Source organism: Notamacropus eugenii, chromosome 4, assembly GCF_028372415.1.
Source record: "Notamacropus eugenii isolate mMacEug1 chromosome 4, mMacEug1.pri_v2, whole genome shotgun sequence".
NCBI classification, from domain to species: Eukaryota; Metazoa; Chordata; class Mammalia; order Diprotodontia; family Macropodidae; genus Notamacropus; species Notamacropus eugenii.
The window spans coordinates 407418228-407432711 of NC_092875.1; the positions used below are offsets into that span (position 1 = coordinate 407418228).

Sequence of the window (14484 nt, forward strand, 5' to 3'; positions counted from 1 at the left end):
CACCTACTACCACTTTCATAATCAGGAATTCTGAAGTTCTTTATCTGATCACACCTGCCTCTTATTTCATCTTTACCTTTACCTTATTCCTCCAGACCTTACCCTTTGTACTCACAGTGGATGAATGGCCAATTCGTCCACCTTACAGCACTTACCCATGCTATTGCCCCTGTTCCGACTCTGTTTCTTGTTTCTAGTCTCAAGCCCTTAGGGACCCAGTTCATTTCTACATGGTGTTTCCCTCTCATGTCTCTTCTTCCCTAACCCCCCCACTCTTCATTCTCCTTCCCATCCACTCCCTATTGTCTTTATGACATACTAGAAACACCTTGTGTTTATACTTGTGGTGACTGCTGAGTCCTCAGTAGCTCTCCTTTCCCTGTCATCCCATCCATCCAATTAATTGCCCAATATTGTCATTTTCCTTTTCCTCCATTTACACTACCCTTCTACTTAGCTCCTGTCCTCTAGGAAAGTGGTCTATAAAGTTTTTTGATCACACACCATATCAGCAAAAAAAAACCCAAACCAACCAGAAACAAACCAACAGTCACTAAGACAGAGCCCAATATAATGTCAGGTATTAGAATGTGAAACTGCCCTAAGAGTTTTGGGACACCCTATAATCGCATGGGCAAAAATAGAAACAAAAAATAGAAGATAAAGATGAAATAATATTAATATTAATAAAATGTGAAAGTGTTACTGATAGTACTAAACTCCTTTGTGCCCCAATAAGTTAATTCTTGATGAATTATTAATCATGATATTTTAATGGGATGTGATTGAATGTGCTTGCCTGTTTTTGAAAATCTTGACTTAACACATTGTTAAAGAAATGATTTGAAGGTCTGTTTCTAAGTTCAGTTTATTTCCCTTCTTGGTTCTGAGGATTGTCATAGCTGAAAAAGATTGTCTTCCAAATATTAAATGGATACTAGTGAAAGAAGTACAGTAGCAGATATATGTTCTCCCTCTTGATGTTAATCTTTCAATTCTAGTTCATTGATTAGGCAAAGGTTTTTGTTGAAAATGTTATAGCATCTTTCTTTTTTAAGCTAATCTGTGCTTCTTCCTAACTAGTCAGATGGTGTAACTTTCTTACATTTAAAATAGAAAGTCTTCACTTGATTTTGATACAGGTTAGAAAATTCTGTTTCCAAATGTAAGTGTGCAGCTATGCAAATTTTTATTAGTGACATCTTTTCTGACAACAAAAGCTGAGTTTTCAGAATTCTTCCTAACGGTGATGCTCCTGTCTCAGGACAAAAGATAAAGGTCATCATAACTGATGATAGATGTAAATGTGTGTTCAGATAATATTCTTGAGAAATTTGCTTTTTTTTCCTTTTGGGCAAATCTTATTAGATAAGCATCATCTTTAAGTCCACAAAATAGGACCAATAAAAAATTCCTAGCAGGAGCAGGAATGTCTGTCATTTGACTGTTCCATTGTGCTTGCAAAAGTTTCATCTTCAAACTGTTATTTCTTTGCAGGAATTTTCCAAATCCATTTGTGCATTTTGTGGGAATGAGTTAAAGCTAGGTGATGTAATCCTTCAATCCAGGTAACCTGGTCCATGGAGACTGCAGTATGTTGCAATGTGCAAAAACAAGGGAGGGCACCACTGTCAACCCTTCCATCATTTGAAACTCTTGCTTCTTCTGTAGGAAGCAGAAGGTGTGTGGCATATGACTGTCTGACACATACATCAAGTGGATGTGCTAATCTATAGATCAAGTATTTATGTAGCTCAATTCTGCTATTATTTGTAAGTAGTATTTCTGTATAATAATGCAGAAACCCAAAGGAGGCTCAGGAGATTAGGGGTGAACATCCTGGCTGTTTTAGGTGACCAGGAAGCTAAATCCAACATGGTTTCCTTCACATCATCCTTCCTCTTGTCATGACCATATGTCCTGTATTCCAGTCTGTTTTTGAGACTGTCAAGGTTGATATTAATATGTAGCACCAGAATTGGCAAATTAGGTGCAGAAATATGATGTATGGGCAACTCAGTTTAACAGATATTAGTGTAATGCCACACACGTGCTAACACTGGTGCTTCTGAATGTCAGTTCCATTTTGACAAGGTGGTGAGGGATCTAGATGGTGCAGTGGATAGAGCACTGGGCCTGGAATCTGGAACACCTGAGTTCACATCTGGACTTTGGCACTCACTACCTTTGTGACCCTGGGCAAGTCACTTAACCTCTGTTTCTTCAGCTGTAAAATGTGGATCATAAGAACACTTACCTTGTCCATGTTATTATGAAGACCAAGTGAGATAATATTCATGACATGTTGAGCACTATGTCTGGCCCAGTCTTATATAAATGATTGAATTCAGTTTGATTTTTGATATTTTTCCATTTATATAGCTGGATTTATTGTGTATATTGTATATATTGCCGGGTCATCTCCAGTCATCCTGACTGGTCACTGGATTCCGATGGCTCTGGTGGAGAAGTGAGGCTGGTGACCTGCACAGCCCTTCTTCACTCAAAACAAAAACAAGTGCGAGTCATGTCATCATTCCTCTGCTGACATGGTCTTCCTTGGCAACGAAGGATGAACACAATAAATGCTTAATGTAGCCTTGGGGTGTAGATACAGCTTTGCTAAAGTAGTTATAATTAGTTTGAAAATCAGACTTCATGTGAACAACCGATCTTTTAGCTTACATGCATGATACCCCAAATCGTTCTGTATTAGCTAATGCTACCTTCTTCATAGGACTGTGAAGGAAATGCTTTATAAACTGTACTTAAAGAAATGTGAGTTGTTCTAAAGGTGTACAGACATGATCTCAGAGCCCTCCATAAGTGCTGTATTTCTCCCATAAGAGGGGCAAATCACCATCGGTCAGAATATTAAGGCAGTTATCTGAATCAATCACACAAAATCACAGTTTTCACTGATCATAAACCATTTTTTAATTTGAATTATCTAAATTATACTCAGTTTTTAGCTTCATTTTGCCAGTGGAGGTTTGGGTTAAATTTACTTATGCTTCAGGAAAAGAAATGACTTCCTCTTAGGTCACAATTGTTGAGTATAGCATTAAAGAATCATGAGAACTGAGTCAAAGTGGGCTAAACCACTCCCTTGATGGTATTCCTTATCCAGTTGAGATATTCTGTTGAAAGAAAAGTGTAGACACCAGGAAGATTGGGATCGCCACATTTTTCAGGACCAAAGGAAATGATTCCTACAAAAGTGCCTTTGCATATCAAAGGGCCACCAGAATCCCCCTGGGGAAGAAAAAGATGTGGGATGGGAGGGAAATCAACATTAAATATTAGTTGAAGTAGGAAAAAGGATTAAGAAATTAAAAAGAAACTGTCTTCAGTTTATACTTAGGAGAAGTGAGAGTGCTTAATAAATACCATTGTGTCAGGTGATATTTGAAAAATACTAAATGTTATTACTGAGATTCTTTTAGAATTAGTGAATCCATGAACTAACATCACAGTAGCAGCTAAATCTGTTTTTTTTTTTTTTCCAGTCTTTGGAAATTAATCAGAGTCTTTCTTATTTGAAAAGATGTAATTTCTGGAAATGGTGAATTTAGTGATTTAATTAAAAGCAATGATTTTACACGAAAGGGCAAATTAGAGAAATCTATTTGAGGCATTGAGAGCAAAGTGGTTTAAGTTCTTTATATACTGTTCAGTCACTTCACTTGAGTCTGACTGGTTGTGACTCCATTTGAGATTTTCTTGGTAAAGATACTGGAGCACTTTGCCATTTCCTTCTCCAGCTCATTTTCCAGATGAAGAAACTGAGGCAAACAGGGTTAAGTGACTTGCCCAGGGTCACACAGCTAGTGTCTGAAGCTGGATTTAAACTCAGATCCTCCAATCCCAGAGCTCTCTTTGATATGTCACCTCACTACCCCACTTTCTGGTATATCCTTCACCAAAAACCAAACAATAACCAATCCAAAGGCACAGCAGAGCAGAAATCCAGCCCCCAAAGCAACAATGACCAAACAAAAATCGCACAATGGATATTTCCTCTTAGGTTTCATTTGGATTAGGAATCCTTAGCAACCAATGACATGCTAAGAGGCACCCTAGAGTCAGGGTGTCAGTGTGAATCTCATCCCTGATATTACCTACATGACTTTGCCCAAGTCATCTAACCTCTGCTTGCCTCAGTTTTCTTGACTGTCAAATGGAGATGATAACAGTTCCCTTCTAGGGTTGTTGTGAGGATGAAATGAGATTGTCCTTGTAAAGCACTTAGCATAGTGCCTGGTAACATATATATATATTTATACATACACACATACATATATATACATACATATGTACATACACACATATATACATATATGTATACAGACACTATTTATTATTATTATGGCACCTGGCACATGGTAGGCTGTATATAAATGTCAGCTCTTTTTTCAGTCTGAAACAAGAGCTCAAACATGACTACCTGCAGAGGAATCTGGTGGTTGATGGGCAGAATCCTGGAGGGCTTAGTTGTAACCCTCTTAGACATGTAAGTTACCATTTATGCAAACCATCTGGCCTCTTTCAGGCATAGTTAAGCCAAGCTACCAAGCTATTTGAGGAGGTGCAGTAGGGAAAGTGCTGATCTAAGAGGGCTAGTCAAACACTCCTCCCTTGCAAGCTTGTCATGGTGCTAAAAATTCACAGCAATCACTTTTATTCATTAAGGTAAAAGAGATAGCCTGGAATAAAGAGGAGAGATGGATTAACCTTTCCCCTGATGTTAGCTATCTATGGGACTGTGGGCATCTCACCACCTCCCTGGTCTTCAGTTTCCTTATCAGTCAAATGATGGGTTTTGGCTCCATGTCCTATGAGGTCCCTTCCAGCCTATGATTCTATGCACTTGGTGTGTGTTTCTGAGAAGAGTTAGGACATGTTGTGATGAGCTGGCAGAGAGAGAGTTGAGGAAGTGTTGGGGATGGGGGTTAGGTCCTGCCCCCTCATGGTGCCCCTTGGTGACTTGCACCTATGAGGAATAGAATGTTAAAGGATATGTCTGGGGCCTGAGAAAAGGAAGCTGCAAGGTGCTGACCAGCTCCACCTGTCTTACTGCCTGGACTACAGCTGTCTCTAGTGGCCAGGCACACACATGGATCTCTCTGCTTCTGTTTTCCCTCCCCAGACTCTTCTGGGCCTCACCCACAAGAATCTCCTTCATTTAGAAAGGCAAACCATTCATTCTGTCCCTGCCTCTGTTTACCTAACAGAATAACTACTGTCTCCACCTTGTTCTTTTACTTACATCACACGTGCCTTTCCCACCATTTCTATCTCCAGCACAAATCATGTTCGGTCCAATATCAGGATGATGATTGTAATGATCTTTATCACTGCAGATTTTTCTGTCAATAACGGTGACATTGACTTCTCTCAGAGTGTCTGGTAACTTCATGGGTTTTTTGGTTATTAATCCCCATCCTGCTGCTTGGCAAGTGGTACCAGGTTTAACATCTTTTCCTCCTTTGGGCAGATTCAGTTGTTTTACAGCCTTTGTAATCTTTACTTTCCCATTCAGCTATTGGATAAAAAGTGTAACCGGTTACACTTTCAGGACAGGATAGTGAAATAATGCCCATGTTTGTTGCCAGAGAAATATATATAAATGGTCGAGATCCAGACAGAACTGAGCACACATCAGAGACCAGAAAGCCAAGAATGCATCTCTATGTGTGCATGTGAAACCTTCTTTTTCAAATCTTTCCCAATGTTGTGCCCACTGATACCCAAACCCAAAATATCCCCTTTCAGCACAGGTATGGCTGCTATGGAGCACAGTGGCAGAAGCTTGTGGTCTGAGGGATGGTAGTGAGAGAGGAGCAAACTGGCCAGTGTTGGAGGTGGCACAGGAGAGTGGGAAGTGTCCTCAAACACTGTACTTCTGGAATAATATCAAGAATTCCAGGACCAAAGATCCAGTACATGAGGCCTGAAAGTGGGAGAATGCAAGAGGCCTAAGTCCTGAAGTGGAGGCAGTAAGACTTGGCCTTTGCTCCATATGATTATAGCCTCCAAAGGTCAAGAGTTCTGATGGTGTACTCTTCAAGTCCTAAGTCTTAGGGTAGTATTATAAGACTATAGGTCCCAGGGGTAGAAAGTGAGAGGAACAGTTTAATGTACTGGGCTCCTGGAAATCCTTTGAATTTTTAGAGGGATGAAATAAAAGTTGTCCTAGAAAAAAAATACATGAAAACCCTAAGGCAGCTTGTGGAGTTGGGAGATCTGCTGGATTTAATGAAAATCCATGAACTTAATGAAAGAGCAGTGTGAGGGTACATGGCATAGCAGATAGTGTTGAGGTTAGGAAAATCTAGGTTCCAGTCTCACCTCTGACACTTATAAGCTGCAAGTCACTTGACCTCTGAGTGACCATCTCCTTTTCTGCCAAATAAGGGAGCTGGATTTCCAAGGTCCTTCCCACCTGTAAGTCTATGAACCTCCAAGTTCTGTTCTGACTTTAAATATGTGGCCCTCTGATATCAAGGGAGTTTATCAAGTAAATCTTTTAATTATCTTTCTCCCCACTTGAAAAAAGTAAAAAGGACCATTTATTAAATGTGCAAGAAGTGCCAGGCACTGTGCTAAACATTTTACAAATATTATTTCATTGGATCCTCATAACAAACCTGGGAGATAGGGCCTATTATTATCCCCATTTTACACATGAGGAAACTGAAACAGACCAAGGTAAAGTGACTTTTCCAGGATCATACTGCCAGGTTCTGAGGCCATATTTGAACTCAGGTTTTTTCCTGACTCCAGGCCTAGCACTCTATCCACTGGCCACCATTCTTATGCTCCTGAGGAGACACTGTTCCTCCTCCCCAATTTCCTCCAACCTAACACTTGTGGCACTCATAGGATGTCTCCAGTTGAAAAAGGAAAAGGGCTCAAGTTCTTGATGAAAGCTCCTTCTTATAGACTGGTATATTATCTTTCCTCTAATGTGATGGAGCTTCTCCAGGGTTTTTCCCATAACTCTGAGAGTTGGTCAGTTCATCTTGGGGCAGCCCTAGTCACTGAGCCATGAGTAGGAGAGTCCTGTCCTCTCAATACAAGATCAGTGGTACTTCCTAGTAGGGGTTCTTAACTCTTTTTGTGTCACAGATCCCTTTGACTCTCTGGTAAAGCTTATGGACTCCTTGTCATCTTCATGTTCCTCAATGCATGAAATGAAATGTATAGAATTACAAAGACGGTCAATTATATGTAGGTAAAGATCCCTATTTTTCCCATCCAAAGTCTCAAATCCTGTGAAATCTACTCAGTGACCCTTTGGGGGATTCCTTGAATGAGGAGATATTTCAAAAATGCTTTCCAAAGGTGCATCCCTTTATACATTCATCATGGTGATTAGAAATCATCTTTGATGAACTCCCTACAGTTATAGGTCCAACACATGATGTGTTGACTAATTCAGAGCAGTTCTACATAGAAAAGAAGAAGAAATTGAAAATAGTATACCTGGAGAAGTTTAAGATCACCTTCATGTTTTTTTTCATTGTAGCGTGGATAGGGAAACTCTCTCTTAACCTTCATCCTCTGTTTTTCAGGCTCTTTCTTGCTAACTGAGTGAGCTCCAAGAATGACCTTGGCTTTTTTTTTTCTGAAACAGATAGGATGCAATTAGTATCACGTAGTTCCAAATAGTTGTTGGATCTGCCATTTTACAGATGCTAGCTATGTCATCTGTGTTAAGAAGTATATTATTAAATGCTATATGTGCTCTAGATATAGCAATGTGAAAATATTGGAGAAAACTCTGCAATGCTCTCTCTCTCTCAGGTACTATGGCTGTTCATCTCATTTTCATTTATTTTTGGAGGGGATAGGGTTCAGATAGAAATGGTCCTAAAATAAGAAATATGTAATTAATGTTGTCTGAATTATTTATTGCACAAGTGACCAAAAGAAGTGGGTTGGTTTCCCTTTTTTTTTTTTTTTGGTAATTGAATAAGGTGTTGGTATACAAGTTGATCTTCTTAGCAGTAGTAATAGTAATATATATCTTCCTATACTTGTACAGTATATTAAAAGCAAGTGTGTGACAAAATGGATAGAATGCCAGCCTGGAGTCAGGAAGACACATCTTCCTGGGTTCAAATCCAGCCTGAGACACTTACTAGCTGTGTGAGCCTGTGCAAGTCACTTAACCCTGTTTGCTTCAGTTTCCTCTTCTGTAAATGAACTGGAGAAGGCAATTTCAAACGACTCCACTGTCTTTGCCAAGAAAACCCCAAAAGGGATTACAGTGAGTCAGACATAACTAAGCAATATTCACTTCAAGGAGAGGCAGGTAGGTGGTTTGGTGGATAGCTGCTAGGCTGTGAATGTACCCTGGGCAATTCAATTAACTTCTCTCAAACTATTTCCTCATCTGTAAAATGAAGGGTAATGAGACAACCTACCTCACAGGATTTTTGTGAGAATCAAAAGAGATAACACTTGTAAGGTGCTTTGCAAATCTTCAGCACTCTATAAAATGGGAACTCCTTTTAAGGAGTGGTTTGCCATTTCCTTTCTCAGCACATTTTACAGATGAGGAAAAGGGGGCAAACAGGGTGAAGTGACTTGCCAAGGATCACAGTAAGAAAGTGAGGCTGGATTTGGACTCAGGTCTTCCTGGCCCCAGATCTCCAATCACTGTGTCACATAGCTGTCCTAAGAGAAAGGAATGAAGGGTTCCCCTGCTGTTGCGCTCTGAAGCATTCTCTGGTCATGTAATGGTTCATCACACTTGCTGAGGCAGGTGTCTCAGCTGACCCCACACTATGCAGAGACTGTTTAATCTTAGCTTCAAATCCCATTTGAACAATTTTCCTGTTTGTTGGAGATGGATCACTTCACTGCTCCATGCATATATGGAGGATAGATAAGAGAGCTGATAAGTGTTTGGGAGAAGAGTGATTCTGTTTTCCAGTTCTAGACTTTCTTCAGTTCCCTAAAGGGAAAGAAGATTGAGAAGAAGCTGAGCTGCAGAGGAGCTGAGCACCTCAATCTTGTTCAAGGACTTGAAGAGAATCTGGAACATGTGTTTTTTTTCTCATAACTGGACGGCAGAAGACCAGGGTGTGTCTTCTCTCAGGCTCTTGCTAATTTCACCCACCATGCAGGAATGGGACATTGGAGTCATCAACCTCAGTCAGAGGAGTGTTCAGCAAATGGGCTTTGAGGAGAGGGTTATATTTCTATATGGATCCTGGACCTGCTCCTTTTTGCCCTTGGGTGTCCAATCACAGGGAGTTCAAGGTTTTCTGACAGCAAAGGAAACAGGTCTAATAGGGCAATTCAAGGCCCTAGGTTTGGACTTCCTCAGAAAATCTAAGTAGATACAATGGATAGGTCTATGCAAAATATTTGGGGGATAGGAGGAAACCAGACTGAGTGTTCTTGCACATGGAAGTTAGGTAGTGAACTTGCAGGACTTAAACAAACAAACAAAAAAAGAATTTGTATTAAAGATTTTTTTAAACCTGAGATTATTTTTTTTCAAGAACTTGTCTCCATCTCTCACCCACTTACTCAACTTTAGAAATGAAACATTCTAAAGACACACATTTATTTTACATAACACTATCTTCTCAAAAATTCCAGTTTACATTCTGAACCTATTAGCAGGAGCTGTGATAGCAATTTGTTCAACATTGAGTCCACTTACTTCTTAGTGAGTTTTTCCTTTAATGAGTCAAAATCTGCCTCTGCTCTTTCTCCCCCATTGCTTTGTTTTCCTATTAATCTGCTTGGAGAATGGGGCAGGTCAGCAAACTTAACAAAAAAATTTTGAAGGCAGTCAAGTGCTTACTTACTGTATGCTACAGTGAGCTGCAGTTATCACCCAGTTCTCTTGAATCAGAACTCCTCCACACATATATTTTCCATCATTGATTAAGGCCATGTAAGGTCTTGAATGAGGATAGGCTTCATTGCCTCCAATTATATCTGTACAGGAGTCTGTTTTAAAAAAAGAAATAATTAAAATAAAGAACAATCTTTCTAGGAGGGGCTTCTTGTAAAAGAATGGTTTCTTCACTCTTCTTGGAAATGCTGCATTTAAGCATTTCCATCTGAAAGGAAGCGCCCACCTCCATATCACCCACAAAGAACATGTTGATGTTGAGGGTTATTGTGGGGGGAAATGGGTATGGGGGAGTTGGGTTCAGGTGGGAGTTGGGACAAATCACTGGCCTAGTAATATCTGGAGAACTGCAAATATCTAGCAAAAAGAAAACAAGTGTATAATCATTTGTGGAGCATGAACGGTATTTGGGTGAAGTGATAGCTTTCAGAGGATTCCAGAGTATGATCCTGTAGTACCACCTAGATTGGAGGAGCAGAGGTCCTTCCTGCCCACAGGCCCTGACAAAGTCCCTTAGTGCAGTGGTCACAAGCAGCCCTTTGGTCACAACCTTCCTTCCAAGTCTTTAGCCCTAAGGGTAATTTCCTTTGGCTTTAGTGTTTGGCATCTTGTAATTTCTGATTTTTCTTGTTTTTGTTCAGGTGTTTGAGTCATATCCAGCTCTTCCTGACCCCATTTAGAGTTTTCCTTACAAAGACACTGGAGTAGTTTGCCATTTCCTTCTCCAGTGCATCTATTTTGTTAGGAAATGAGAGATTAAGTGACTTGCTCTGGGTTGCACAACTAGTGTGTCTGAGGTGGGATATGAACCCCATACAATTTGTCATTTTCTTCTGCAGCTCATTTTACAGTTGAGGAAACTGAGCGAGATGGGGTTCAGTGAGTCGAACTGCACAACCTGGCTGCCCTAGAGAAATCATTACTTAAACACTTTGTCCTAAACCCCAAAAAGCTCATTGCACAGCATAGCAGACATCACAAAAATTCCCCAAAGGTGCATAAAACAAAGTTGAAAGCAGACAAGCCAGGAGAGCCCCACCCAGGGCCCGCAGATCCCTGTAGCTTAATTTCTCTGCTGTGTCGAGATCTTGGCCAGATCTTGCCAAGAAAAATACCTCTGCAAGTGCACTGTAGTATTCCAATTCAGAATAAAAAGCAATCCAGGGGATTGGGCTCTTCCTATTTTTATCCACTTTCTAAGCATCCTGAGAGTGGAAGTGAAAGAGTGCTGTACTCCTGAGGGGCTCTGAGCAGTGACTGCTGTCTTCCTCTTCCCATCACAATGTTCTTTCTGATTTGTCCTCCCAGTTGTAGTCATCTTTGTAATGACATAGGACCAGGTTTGGATTTTTCAATTGTAGTCCAAAGTGGGAAAGCCTTGATTCAGCTATGACATGAGACCACAGCTGCCACCTCTTGGGGGAGGAATGGAATGCTAAACGTTGTTTTTTTTTTCTTTTGCAAAATACCATTTTTGGATGCTAGTCTGGAAATCTTTGAAGAAACTTACCCACGTGTATGGAGAAGGTCACACATACAGACAAGGTCCACTAGACTTTGGAAATCTGCAAGGTCTCCCAATTAGGACTTGATTTAGTTTTTTTGATTGATTGTTGAGATTTATTAAGCAATGGAGAGAATGTCAAAAATTCAGACTAACCTTAAAAGTGTGCTGTGGGTCTCTTTTTATTATTATTATTATTATTATAATTATTGGAGAGCTTGTTGTCACACATTTACCAGTACACCTCTGTATACAGAACTCTCTTTGCAGGTATATGTCATTAACACTGTAACTTTGGTTGTTCACTTTCAGAGACTATCGGAAGCCTCCTGCTAGCTCTCCAACATATTTCTTCATGCCTACTGGATGAGCTGGATGAGAGTTTCACAGTTAATCAATGATTATACCGTTAATAATAAATTATACCTCCCCTATCCTCCAAATAATATTGAATGCACTTCATTGGCCGTATGATACGGTCCATGTAACATAGAGCCAGGGAATGTACTCATGATTCAATGGGATCTCCCTTTACCTCTGCAAATGGCCATCTTCTCTACAGCTTAGTCTTAGAACATTGTCCAGAGCACTTAGATATTATGACTTGACTAGTTTTCAACATTTTTCTTATTGGCAAGTTTAAAGCTCAAAGCCAGCAATGTGCCCCTTTGAATGCCAGTGGCTTTAGTACCTTGTTCTTCCCAGATAGAATGATGAAAAGATTTTCTTTCTAAAATACAAACATGCATCTTGGTTGTCAGGAAACAAGGCTAAATCTAATGTTTTGCAATCTATGATAACTTCCCATTTGTTTGTGGCAGAAATAATACCAAGATGTTCTCCTGGGCATTTAAGGACTGGAACAGAAATAGGTAGAAATAGTCTTACCTCCTGGTATGAGAAGTATGAATGTGACACCAGAGAGCAAAGAGATGAAGGAAGTCGAAGGCACGTCCATTTTGGCTTGTACCCTCCTTGTCCTTTGAGCCTTTCTGAGCACTGATGCACTCTATTATATACTGAAAAAATAAAAGGCAGGTGTGGTTTTCTTTCACACCTCTTCCTCTATTTTTTCCCCTCTCGAAGATTAGTGTTAGGAAACAAAGCATGGGTGACCACCAAGTGACAACAGATGACCAGTCTTATCAGCCATCACTCCAGCTTTGCATAAATTTACTACTAATGGGGGATAACACATAGACACGTAGGACAAGGGGAAGGGAGAGGACTCCGCTTAGAGTCAGAATGGTACTTATTCCTATATAATAGTTCTCTTAATTACAGTAATATTACTATTACTATTATAGCATTCTATGGTAATGATCTAACTGTTCATGAGCTTTGCTGATGTGACTAATTTTTTTTAAGGTATAAAGATACCAAGCATCTAGGATAATAAGGACTGAGATAAGAAGAGTGTGATTTTAATTAGGAAAGGAAGATATTTTGAGAACAAGTAAATGTAATTTTGAAAAACTATACAAACAGTCATCAACCAGGTCTTTTGTTAGGCATCTCTAAGACATGTAAAGATGGATTAATTTGTCAGCTCTCAGTGGAAGAATACTCTTCCTCATCCCCAGGCTGATGCCCTCTAGTTTCTTGGTTGCTTTCCCCTTTTTGGAGAATGAGTCATCCATATTCTTGTCTGGAGGTATTGGGGAAGAAGAGATGAGTTAGATCAGGCGTTCTTAACTTGTTTTTTCTTTGTTGTGGTTGTTGCATTTGTGTTATTGACCTCTTTGGCATTCTGGAGATGGCTTTCCCCCACTTCTCAGCATCAAGCCTGAGGCAATTTTTCCTTACTACATAGGAATGATTGGTGGTTGGAGGACAGAAGGACAACTCAGTGCTGCATGACTGGTACAACTTTGGAAAGGTGAGGTGTTCCTTACACATGGCCATATGCATGGCTCCAGACTGTGTCTGGGACCAGTTTTGGAGAACAGGAGGGCAAAAAAAGACCTTGGGAAGTGGCTGATGTATAAAAGAGGCCATGTCTCAATATGTCCCTGATTTCCTGCTTACTTCCAGGGAGAATCTGGGGAATTTCCCATTAGGCAATATCGGGCCCCATTTCTTGGCTGAGCTATTTATTTAGTTCATTCATTCTGTATGTTTTCTGGTATGTTCTAATCTCTACAATATCTGTGTTTCTGTTTTCTGTCAAGTTGGACAAATGAGTTTATTTTTTTTTCACTATTAGTGATGGTCTTTCATGTAACTAATATTTGGTGGAAGGAGTTAAACCTATGGATGTGAAACTAGCATACATTTTCTCTTAAAAGGTTAATGACAAGAGAAGTGACTTGGATGTTTTTTTTTTTAATCATGCCTTTAGACCAGCAATATTTATGGGAAGGGGAGAGAGATATTTTTTTCCAGTGTCATTTTTTTTCAGAGGAGAACAGAATGGCCAGCCTCATGATCGCTTCTCCTCCCCCTCCCCTCTGGCAGGAATCAATGTCTCGCTTGGAGAGGAGTGGGAAGATTTTATATCTATAAATCTACATCTGCATCTACATACAAAACTCCCTGCAAACTCTATTTAGACAACTCCTATACATAAGCACATCATATAGGACAAGCTGAATCAGAATAATGTTTTTAAATGCATAAAATAAAATACATAGGATGATTAAGGAAACAAATTATGTTCATATATATATTTATCAAAGTATGAAAAACAAGTCTGTAAAGTTCTAAGATTAAGAGCCCCTGGACAATATAGATTCTTGATGCTCTTTGAGTTTTGTGTTTTAAAAAGAGTTTAATGTTTCTGAGGCTTCAAAAATGGCTTCCACTTTTGTAAAACTTAATTATCTCAGGGAATTTCATTTTCTTCAAAGCATACATGTGCTAAGGAAAGAATGCTTAACTGAAAGCCAAGACCTGATTTTACCACATCTGTCCACATTGAGGAAAAATTTTTTTTCTAAAAATTACTGGCTTTAGCTTTTGAGGGAACATTAGTTTGCTTCTAGCCTTTTAGAAACAAATTTAATTTTTATACCTGACAGGGAGATCGATAGGGTAGAATATTAAAGAGACTTCTATAATTCTTGAAGCTATTTGGTGATGAATTCACATGACTCTTCAT

General features: G+C 39.6%; 1 protein-coding gene across 1 annotated transcript; it reads right to left on the minus strand.

Annotated features, from left to right (window-relative positions):
* Positions 1–2912: 2912 nt before the first annotated feature.
* LOC140501739 (granzyme A-like) lies at positions 2913–12357 on the minus strand. The gene is made up of 5 exons (XM_072605632.1): positions 12273–12357; positions 9831–9975; positions 7489–7630; positions 5270–5542; positions 2913–3255 (listed from the first exon to the last, which is right to left on the minus strand). Exons 1-5 carry the CDS (start codon positions 12340–12342, stop codon positions 3097–3099), a joined length of 789 nt encoding a protein of 262 aa, XP_072461733.1. The 5' UTR covers positions 12343–12357; the 3' UTR covers positions 2913–3096.
* Between the last annotated feature and the right edge of the window lie 2127 nt (positions 12358–14484).

What these genes read in the sequence shown, in the direction of transcription:
- LOC140501739 (XM_072605632.1), bottom strand. Translation starts at nt 12,342, where the DNA reads ATGGACGTGCCTTCGACTTCCTTCATCTCTTTGCTCTCTGGTGTCACA. An exon ending in CATACTTCTCATACCAGGAG is followed by an intron (nt 9,976 to 12,272) that starts GTAAGACTATTT and finishes TTTTTAAAACAG; the next exon opens with ACTCCTGTACAGATATAATT. An exon ending in GTGGGAAAGGCACGTGTGAT is followed by an intron (nt 3,256 to 5,269) that starts GTAAGTAAAAGA and finishes TTTCTTCCCCAG; the next exon opens with GGGGATTCTGGTGGCCCTTT.